The sequence below is a fragment of the Phaenicophaeus curvirostris genome, chromosome 12 (genome assembly GCF_032191515.1).
Source record: "Phaenicophaeus curvirostris isolate KB17595 chromosome 12, BPBGC_Pcur_1.0, whole genome shotgun sequence".
Classification (NCBI taxonomy): domain Eukaryota; kingdom Metazoa; phylum Chordata; class Aves; order Cuculiformes; family Cuculidae; genus Phaenicophaeus; species Phaenicophaeus curvirostris.
In genome coordinates this window covers 18,639,214-18,649,974 of record NC_091403.1, presented here as the reverse complement: position 1 = coordinate 18,649,974, position 10,761 = coordinate 18,639,214, and the positions used below count along the sequence as shown (strand labels likewise).

The window sequence follows — 10,761 nt, the reverse complement described above, 5'->3', positions numbered from 1 at the left end:
TTTACAGAGGGCTGGGAGCACACCCCCCACCGTTAGACTGATTCCATCCCCCTTGCTCCACAGCGACAGCAGTCCTGCTCTGGCCTCTTTATCCCCCTCTGGAAAACAACCTTGGGACGCTGCGTACAATTGTTTCATCCTTGCTAAAACCAGGGAAAGGCAGCAGCCAGGGCTCCCAAAGCAGGCTTGGGATGGGATAAGAGCGGCAGGGAGGGATCAAAGCACCTCAGTGTGCAAAGGAGAAAACCCGCACAAGCATTTCCTCCGCTCCAGTGAGCGCCGTATCCAATTTTCCAGTCCCTGTTTGGGAGGCACAGCACGCACCCACCCTTAGGTAGCAGGAAGACACTCAAGAATTTGCCTTTCTGAGGAACCTTTTATTTGGCACAATCAATGCAAGTGTTTTTCTGAACGAAACTATGCCTTCCTCCCCCTACTGAGAAAAGCCTGAGCGCAGGCTTGGGCTGCACTCACGCTGCACAAAGCTGCACGGCGATTCAATTCCTCTCAATAAGATGCAAGTGTGAAAAGCCCAGCCTTCAGATTCACAGCAGTCTGCTGTAAACTTGCTACTAAAAGCAGACTGACCACAAAGCCTTCCTTGACTAGGTCTCTGTAAACAGTAAGATCAAAGGCTGGAATGCCCCGATTTCCAGTGTTCCGAGGAACGGCTGCACCTCAGAGGTCTGAGCACTATTCCTATGCCGGAGCTTTGCCAGAGGCTTTAACAGAAGCTGGGGTCAGGAGTTGAACTGGGAACCCTGCAGCATGGGACAGATAATTTCATTTCCCAATGCATGACAGCCTCGGCAAAGAACTAGAGAATCCTGTTATGGCTTCACAGAAGCCTTGGCAAAATAAAAATAATAACAATCCAGTGGCACTTGGAGCAAGACATTCCACTTCCCTGCCCTTTGAACAAAACTTCCTATCATTACCTTTGACACCCCTCCTCTCAGGGAGCTTGAGCAACAGAGGGAGACGGGGAACCTTTTGCTTCCTCCACACCCAACTAGTCCACCCCAGCAGCCTAATTCTCCATCTGGCTCACTGCTTCATCCTGGCCCTTTGGAGAATTTGCTGGCTGAGGGGTAGACAAGTGTTCCAGCTCATAATGCCCATTCCTTGCAGCCACTGCACTGCTCGGGGCATCATTTCCTGCTGCCAACTTTTTACTCTTCTTGCTCTCGATGATCTGCTGGAGCTGACGCCCAGCGTAGTCTGGTTTGGCAGTGAGCGCGGTAGCGGGCACGGCGAGGCTGAGGATCTCAGGTACCATGTAGGGCCGGAGCCAGCCCACCAGCGGGGTGCTGCCGGGGGTGTAGTGGGTTTGCTTGTGGTAGAAGAGAAGCCCATCGACCTGTAAAAGGGAGAGCGAGTGAATGAAAGGCCGGAACCTTTGGCTTTTCCAGGTGGCCAAAACTACCAGCTGGATCGCTTTTCCTCAAGCAGTGCAATAAATAGTGGAAAGGAAAGGAGAAAGCTGCAGAGCTCCTGCCCTGAAAGAGCAGTACGAACCTAGAGATGGCCGGATAGCTTTAAATCATCCAACACAAACAATTCCAGCCTGATGTCAGCACAGATCGGGACTTTTCCTCTGGTTGCTAGGATCCCACTGTGCAGAAAAGCCATCAGGTTTCTGAATAAGGCAGCATGTGGAAAAGCCACTTTACTGGATTAAGGTTATTTTAAATAATACATTTGGAGAGTAATTAGAGCGCATGACGCCAAGGAGCCTGGATTCGTAACACAGCTACTGCTCTTTCAGCTGGCTTATACAAAATAAATTCTTAATGCTTCCCAAGGGAGAACTTCTCCAGCAATCAATGACAGTTAAGGGCACTCAGGACTTTCAAGGTTTAGGCCCTAACTCTTGTGCTACTATTTCCATACTCTGCAATACTTCCAGCCGGCTGACGTTTTCCCCGCTTCCCTGACATGCTGAGGGCTTTTCACTCTCCTCTTCCTGCACCTTCCAGGGTGCTCTGCAGGGTTACATCCTGACTAATGCTGGAGCTCGTGCTCCTCTTAGCTCAGCCTCACAAGCTCCTAAAAGATCGTTTGCCTAGGAGTAAGAGTGGTCAGATGAGGAAGAGCTCACCTCAGGCTGAATTACTCTCAAGCCCCTCCTGAGCCTACAGGCCCTGGAATATATATGGCACAACGGCATCTGGATCAACAGGGAGCTTACGTGTGGGTGAACCAAGCAGATTGAGGTGATTTCTGCTACTGTAGTGGACTGCATGCCAGGCTGAGCAAAGAGCAGCATCCATCCAACCTCTGCTTCATGGACGCAGAGGGGGTAGAGCTTCTTGCATTACTCTGTCTGCAGTTTTCAGTCACTGTTAAGATCTTGCAAAATAATCCCAGAAAAGGGGGATTCCTGTGCTAGGAAAACATGAAACCAGAACAGTAAACAGGACAATGAGCTTGTGTAACCCTCTGGATATCTAAAGTGCAAAGCTTTTCCCTCCCCCTGCCTCCCAGGAAGATGTCAGGAGAGCCAGATTCCACAGCACTCCAGCACCCTTCCTGCACATCCAGCCCATTCCTGTGGGTACCCGGCACTTGATGAGCAATAGGGATTCTCCAGCACCCACAGGAATGTTTTACTAAAGATCAGAGCCTGGAAAGGCTTCTGCCTTTCAGATCCCTCCAAATATCTTCCCCAAGCTGGAGAACTCAAAGTGAGTTCAGCCTGGTACAGAGTTAGGTAATGTTCTTCCTTCCCCTGACTTCCCTTACTCCAACTCCCATATTCCTTCCAGTTTGTTTAACTGGCTGACTGGCTCCCTACCCTGAGTCACCACACGACACCAGAACAAGGGCTGACACTGTCCCCAAGTGACCGAACCTGGTGAGAAACAGGCCTGGCAGGATTCCACAGACATGCAGCTCAGATTTTCAGTGCTTGCAAGCCCATTCCTTCATAGTGGGTATCCTCAGAGACTTTGGCTCCTCCTGCCTCAGTGGAAACCTGAACATTGTTTTACTTGGATCCATGAGTAGGACAGTAGCTCTTAGGATCCACTTCAAAAACCACTTCCAATTCAGTGCCAGTCAACTGATCCGAAGTCCACTGAATTCAGTGGGGTGAAATTTTGCTGCGTAGAGCGAGGATCTGATCCATTCTGAGGTTACAGGTTAACTCTAGAGACCCAGGTCCGAAAGCACTGAACCCACCTGCTGCCTCCACATGCACCAGATCCTTGCAAGGATGACAAAGGCCCAGGCATAGAGACCTCTGTTACGCTGCTATACCCATAGCAAGGCAGCGTTTTGACTTCTGCAAAGTTCCTTCCTTTACCTGCCATCGGTGGAAGCTATTTACAGGGATTTCTTGGGCTCCCCCTTGTGGCACAGCCCAGAGACCCAGAGTTCCCTTCATTCCTGGAAGCAGCATCATGGTTTCCATGGGGTTACTGGCTGCTTTGAGCCAAATTACACCACGTTCCACTTGCTGGACTGGCGCCCCAAGGTACCAACCAGAGAACCTGGGGTGCAAAGCACAGCTGGACTGCAAGGGAAAGTCTGACCAACTCCATCTCGCTCCTCTGGCATTTTCCAAAAGTCTCCTCCGCTGCAGTGGGGCAATACTCTTCAGCCTTTTCTCCTGGGAGCCGCTGCCTCGGGAAGGAACGAAGCTTTACTCAGCAAAGACGGGAAGGATTGTTTCAGTAGATGCACTTGGAGCATTTTTAATTGAGCAAGTCAGCTGTAGGAAACCTGGGATGCCTTCTCAGCATTCCCTGATCTGTGTTCAGAGCAGGGTCTGGCAAGACCAGCAAGGGGCTGGAATTTTCCGACTCTAACGACCATCCTAGTGTTGACAAGCATTAAATTTAAACCTGTACTTAATGTTAATCACTAATGGAGGCCAGGAGAACAGAATAGGCACGGTCAAAGCTGCTGAAGTAAATGCAGGTGTCCTGTTCAGCTGCTGTTTGGGTGGGGAGGCAGGGACGGGAACGTCCACTTCAGAGCAAGCCAAGAGCAGCATGAGCCAAAGGCAGGAGGCTGCTGGTTCTGTACCGGAGCAAAGAGCAGAGCTTGCACCACCCCCTCCACAAGATCCAGCAGGAGGAAAGACTCACCTGAACCCCTCCCAGCCATTTCTGTTGCAGCCACCTGCCCCGAGCTCCTGTATGTCTCAAGTGCCCATCGCCAGCATCTGAACCCCTTAGAATTCACCAAGAGCTACCACCCTGCTCCTCTGTCCTCCCCACAAGACACAGGGCAGCTGAGTGCCTTGCATAGATAGGCAGCTGGAAGCAGCTGGACTAAGGAAATCACTCTGGCCACCCCACAGACCTCTCAAGAAACACCACACATAAGGGAGCACTACGCAGAGACCCTCATGTCTGTACCCAGGCCAACCCACAGGGCAGCCAGTAGCACCAGCTTCAGCCCTAAATCAGCGAGCTGGCCATCGAGCTGGCCATCACGCTGGCCCGTGTGAATGGGAGCTGCGCTGCTTCCAGAGGCAGTTCTTCGGGTGTACGCATCAACCCCTTCCCCCCCAGGGCACTTTTGGACAAGCCAACAGCAGTAAAGGCAACCCGAGCCCGGGGAATGCCACGATTTAACTCTTGCTAATTTGTTTGGGCACAGCTTGTACCTGGTGACAGCGTAACAGCGCAGCCACAAGCATAAGAGACGTGCACCCCCAAGAAATAACAGCGCAGCTCAGCCAGCTTCTCGCTGGCTTTGAGAGACACAGTTCCCAAGCGAAGGGGATGCACCTCTCCAAGCACTGGCAGAGGTACCACAGGGCTGTCTCTAAGGCTGAGATCCAGGCCCCAACCTGCGTATTCTCACCTCGAAGGGAAATTCCATGGCCAGCACCTTACAGAGGCTCTCCGAGGTGCAGGGGAAGTTCTGCAGGCCCACAAACTTGAACTGGAAGAGTAAGAAAGGGTTAGAAAAGATAATAGCACGGACTAAAGCAGAACAATTCATGGAATTGAGCACTGGTGTTCAGGCAGCTACTAAGGAAGGATTTCCCCCAGCACAAGATCCAGCATGGGAGAGGCAGGGCGAGGGACAGGTATCCAAGGAAGTGACCAGAGAGATGTCAAGCAGGGAGCACATCATTAAACCGCTGCTCTTCCTGCCACAGGGAACTGGGACCCAAATGCAGATTAGACCAACTCCTGAAAGGTAGATGTGTCCCCACAGCCATTAACTCCGTGGTCTGGGTGCAGCCCCTGGCTGATGAAGACAGCGACAAGATGACAGGTATCCCCAGGTCCTTACCCTTCCCATATTGACAGATCTCTGTGAATATGACCACTGGGACAGACAGATGTGATTCAGAACAGCGGTTTGTAAGCAAACCCCAGATTCAAGGCCAGGTTGGACGGGGCTTTGAGCAACCTGATACAGTAGAAGGTGTCCCTGCCCATGGCAGTGGGTTAGAACTGGATGATCTTTACTGTCCTTTCCAACCCAAAGTTTTCATGATTCCGTTATCTAGAGACAAAACGACAGGACTAAGCTGGTCATCCCACCAAAGAAACTCAAACTGCCTGCAGGAAAACCTACAGCAATCACCCTGGCCACCAGGTGGGAAAAACCCTTGGGAGATCATCCCCGCCACCTCTCCAGCAGTGCTCAGTAAAGCACACACACTGCTGCGGCATTACAAATCTCACTGCAACAACAGAAAATGACCCTTAAAAGAGCAGGGAATTACCACCACAGTGCCCAGACAGCACAAAATCCAGAGTGCCCAGAAAGACCTATTTCAGGTATTTTATCATCCAAATAACCCCCTCTCTGGCATTTAATGAGAGATGAGGATGTAGTAGACTCAGCACACAGCTCCCACATGCTACTGATGCCTTTTTTCCCCAATCATCTAAGGCTGCAGGAAGGACTTTTCAGGAGAGCTGACCCTGAGAAGTTCTTTTAACCAAAATAGAAAATGATGGCCCCTGGGCAGGATGCATAGCAGACAGACGCCTGCTCCAGCCTGCTGGCTCAGCCAAGCAAATTTTCCCACCCAGGAAATGAAAGCTGAAATCATTCTCCCTTTCCTTAGGTAGCTGTCTTCTGGATATTCCTGCTGGAATCAGAACAGGACATTCTTTAAATGCAGATACCTTCACTGCTGGCACAGGAGCAGTCAACCTCACTTACGACAGATCTGCCAAACCACCTGGAGCAGTTTCTGAGCACACATAAGGGCCATGTAGTGATCAGACCCTGCTTTGCAAACTCTGGTCCATAAGCTAGGCTGCCAAATCTCTTCCTTCTATCCCCCAAAAAATGCTTTCCAAGCTGCTGTGGGTCTCAGGTCTGACCTCCACGCGTAAGTCTTCAAAGGAAGACTTTTTATCCGTGCTCAGCAGGGACTGCGGGTGGCAATCCAGCATCCATCCCCATGTCAATGAACAGTTTAAAAGCAGGAGGGAAGGCTAAAGCTTTATGAGCCTTTCCCCTTGCCTTGCAAGCCCACAAGACTATGCAAGAACAAATCCCATTGTAGTCAGGCTGCTGATTAACGCTGCCCCCATAGAAACCGCACTGGTTTTCCATTCAGTTTCAATGGAAAGCTAAAAACGGCATGGAAGTTAGCCGATACCCTGCAGTCTGATCTCCCTCAGCACTTTGGCTGGGAAAAAGAAAACCACGCTCATTTACAATACTCAGAGGTTCTATTTACATCCTGAACACGGCATCCCATTTCATCAGAAGTACATTTTGAAGCCTGACCTGTGAGGGGAGGGAAGAAAAAAGCTTCCGCTTGTGAAAGAAAGTGCTGAAGTTGTTGAACAGGAGAGCTCACCCCCCATCCTCCTCCCAGCACAAAAGAACTTACCGGATTAATCCTGCTTTTCTCTCCCAGTCCTTCCTCCTCTTGGATCTTAGAGAAAAGCCAGAAGAATCTGAAGTCGGTCTGTGAAAGGAGGCAGAGATTTAATGACTAGTGCCCACACATCACCAATCAGCACCTGCCGAGTGTCTCCAGTCCCTTGTGCTTCCCAGGAGATTTACAAACTCAGCCTTATCCGTAGAACCAGCTGGCACCTTGAACTCCGCTATTTTCCCAGACACGCCCAAAAGATGCACCCAATTAGGAGAGGTCTCAAGAGAGCAGCCTAAAGGGAGGCTCTCCCCTCTGGTGAGATCCCACCTGGATCCTTGTGTTCAGTTCTGGGAGTCCTCAGCACAGGAAGGACAAGGATCTGTTAGAGCAAGTCCAGAGGAGGCCACGGAGATGATTCAAGTGTTGGAACGCCTCCCGTACGATGAGAGGCTTAGAAAAGCAGGCATGTTCAGCCTGGATAAAACAGGGCTCCAGGGAGACCTTAAAGCAGCTCCCACTACTGACAGGGTCTACAGAAAACCTGGGAAGGGGCTCTTGATCAGGAAGGACAGGGACAGAACGAGGGGGAAAGGTTTTCAGCTGAAAGAGGAGAGACTGAGATGAGATCTTAGGAAGAAATATTTTCCTGTGAGGGTAGGGAGGCCCTGTCCCAAGTTGCCCAGAGAAGTGGTGGCTGCCCCATCCCTGGAAGGCCTCAAGGCCAGGCTGGACGGGGCTCCAAACAACCTGATCCAGTGGGAGGTGTCCCTGCCCATGGCAGAGGGTTGGAACTGGATGGACTTTAAGGTCCCTTCCAGCCCAAACCATTTCACGGTTCCAGTTGGCAGCAGCCCACAAGCTGCAAAGACAAAATATCCATCCCACTGCACAGCAGGATTTGCCCAGGGCCTCCTGCAAAGCAGCTCACAGTACAGGGAACAACAAAAGGGAGCACAGAGCAGCAGTGGGAGGTTCAGTACCTGGCAGTCATACACAGGGTGTCCTCTCCAGCACATCACGTCGAGGATATAGTACGTCTGCTTTACCTCATTGTAGATGCAGTCCAAGATGGAGTACACTGTGCACACAAACACAGGGAGGTCTGGACATGCTGCAGAGACTGCCCAACCCAACAGGATAACACCAGATCACAGCTCCCCTACATTAACCCTGCCCTGATACAAGGCTGAGAGGTAGAGAGGGATCCACTTCTGCTAACAGAAGCTGTGACCGCTGAAAATCTTCAGCTGGGAGGCCAGTGCCAAAGCAAAGAATGCTTCAGAGGGCAGCGTTTCTGCAGCAGCAACCCCTCCTCAGGACAAGCAAAGCAACTGCAAGAGGTATCAAGAAAGATAACACTGTAGGCTGCTCTGTCAGAAGACAGAGACAATGTCGAGGTTTAAGAGTGTAAGTTAATCAGGAAGCTAATTTAAATATGCTCTTTATCTAACATAAAAGTGCCTGAGGTTGTTCATGCCTAGTTATCCCCAGAAGTACAGTATCAGGTCTGAAGCACCAGAAAAGGGCACATCTCCCGGGAGCTGGAGGAGCGACACCGAGCTGCTGGCAGACACACGCAGAGGGAAGAGTGGGTAGCTCCCCTCTCTCTACCCCCACAGCCTCCCCACCGCTGTTACCTTTCTCGCTCCCTGCGTTGTGCCGGTTCCCTCCCGGCAGCAGGGATGGGAACCTGTTGACGCAATAGCCACTCTTGGTGTAAGCCGCCGTTGTGCCCTGTGTAAACCAGAGAGAAAGGAAAGCCAAGTCAGGCACAGGGACCAGTCAGATGTTGGCTGGGAGATGGGTACAGGTCTTTTACCCAGTGGTGAGGTGTCACCACTGCTGCCCCTTACCTTGGATGCCACAACCAGTGCCCTTTTTCCAACGGGACACACCACCACAACCCATTCCTGCTCTAGATCCAAGGGCACATCAACCAGCCATTCAGACAGCATCAGCTAGGGAGAAATCCAGAAAAAAAGAGCAGTCAGCAATAATTCTCTGGCAGTTATGGTAAAGTCACAGCAAGAAGGTTTTGACTCTGCTTCTACAGCTAAACTAGGTGCTTTAGATCCTGCATTACAGCACCAAAGGGGCTCCCTCCATCTCTCTATCCAGTCAGGAAAACAAACCCTCTCAATTCTTTCTCCTGCTTCCCAGCTGCTGGCTAAGCTTCCAACTATAGCACAAGGCTCACAGTCGTCACCTGGGCACCTCTGTATTCCAGCACCTTGAATTTAATTCTCTATAAATACACATCAGAGCTTAAAGATTCATGAACACCAGCAGGAAGGAGCCCAGATAAGCCAACCTCTTCAGAGCCACTCTGGCTGTTATCACCTGAACGGTGCTCAACCTTTTAGGACCAATGTAGCAGTCAAGGCTTATGAAACCCATCAGCTGAGGCTTCCCTTCCTTCCTGGTGTCCCAGACATGGAGAGAGATGGAAGCCTTTAACTGCCTGCTGCACAATGGAATACAAACCTCCCAAAGTACACAGGTGACTTATCTCCAACTGTCATCCACTGGAATAGAACAGGGGCAGAACTGCGGCACACTTCCTAACTGAGCACTGAGACAAGTTATTCTCTACTCTGCTCTCATAGACCCCACCTGGTGTCCTGTGTCCAGTTCTGGAATCCCCAACATAAGAAGGATATGGAACTGTTGAACGGGTCCAGAGTAGGCCACGGAGATGATCAGAGGTCTGGAGCACCTCAGCTATGAGAGCAGGCTGAGAGAGTTGGGGTTGTTCAGCCTGGAGTACAGAATGCTCCAGGGAGACCTAATAGCAGCCTTCCAGTGCCTGAAGGGGGCCTACAAGAAAGATGGTGAGGGACTTTTTACAAAGCAGTGCAGGGATAGGAGGAGGGGGAATGGCCTTAAATTGGAAGGAGGAAAATTTAGATTAGACATTAGGAAGAAGTTCTTCACGATGAGGGTGGTGAGGCACTGGTCCGGGTTGCCCACGGAAGCTGTGGCTGCCTCATCCCTGGAAGGCCTCAAGACCAGGTTAGATGGGGCTTGGAACAACCTGATCCAGTGGGAGGTGTCCCTGCCCATGGCAGGGGCTTGGAACTGGAGGGGCTTTAAGGTCCCTTCCGACTCAAACCATTCTATGACTCTGTGATCACCACAGCTGCTCACCATGCCCAGCCTCAACCACCCCACATCCCTCTGGTGGCGCTGCCTTCACCCCCGCTCCCCGCAGCGTGTGGGCAGCTCCCCACCTGGTTGGCGTAGCGCTTGGGCAGCTTCTTGCCAGCATCCACGTCCATCTCCTCTTCCTCTGCATCTTCCTTCTCCTCGCCCTCGCTCTCCATCCCTGTCCAATCATCCTCCGCCAGCCTCCTGGCATGGTTCACGTAGTCAAGCCGCCTCCTGGGAGGGAAAGAAAGAGCCTGGCTCGTTCTGTGTCGGGACACGGGCCCCCTCGATGCCCACAGCCCAGGCCCAGCGCGGGACACGGGCCCCCTCGATCCCCACAGCCCAGGCCCAGCGCGGCCCACCCCCGCGCCCCGCCATGCCCAGCGCTCCCGCTCACTCTCTCTGGAGGCGGAGGAGGCGCTGCCGGCGCTCGGTCTGCCCCGGGCCGCCCCGGGGCTTGTACGCAGCCAGGCGGGGGTGCGGGGCCGCGGGGCTGTTGGGCGCTGCCAGGGCCACGCCGGCCGCCAGCGCCGCGCTCAGCTCCTCCATGGCAGCGCGCGCCCGCCCGCCCACGCCACTTCCGCCCGGCCGTGAAGCCACTTCCGTTCTAAGCGCGGCGCCCGCGCCGCTACTTCCGCCCGGAGGGGAGCACCGCCCGCGCCCGCCCGCGCCCCCTGCCGGCGCGGAGGACCCGGGGGGTCTCCCCCGCCCGTGACTCGGTTACACGGGTGGAGGGGACACCTGGTCAGGGATGGAGGGGACATCTGGACAGGGATGGAGGGTACACCTGGGCAGGGATGGAG

General features: G+C 52.7%; 1 protein-coding gene across 1 annotated transcript; it reads right to left on the bottom strand.

The window, feature by feature from the left end:
• Window positions 1–362: 362 nt before the first annotated feature.
• SNUPN (snurportin 1) lies at window positions 363–10,514 on the bottom strand. The gene is made up of 8 exons (XM_069866491.1): window positions 10,356–10,514; window positions 10,042–10,192; window positions 8,665–8,769; window positions 8,449–8,545; window positions 7,792–7,889; window positions 6,824–6,901; window positions 4,819–4,899; window positions 363–1,360 (listed from the first exon to the last, which is right to left on the bottom strand). Exons 1-8 carry the CDS (start codon window positions 10,505–10,507, stop codon window positions 1,031–1,033), a joined length of 1,092 nt encoding a protein of 363 aa, XP_069722592.1. The 5' UTR covers window positions 10,508–10,514; the 3' UTR covers window positions 363–1,030.
• Window positions 10,515–10,761: the final 247 nt, after the last annotated feature.

Excerpts from the sequence above, each read along its gene's own strand:
- SNUPN (XM_069866491.1), bottom strand. The coding sequence starts at position 10,507 with ATGGAGGAGCTGAGCGCGGCGCTGGCGGCCGGCGTGGCCCTGGCAGCG. Across the intron at positions 10,193-10,355 it reads CTCCTCCGCCTCCAGAGAGA|GAGGCGGCTTGACTACGTGA; the intron begins GTGAGCGGGAGC and ends TTTCCCTCCCAG. Across the intron at positions 4,900-6,823 it reads AGAAAAGCAGGATTAATCCG|TTCAAGTTTGTGGGCCTGCA; the intron begins GTAAGTTCTTTT and ends TTACTCTTCCAG.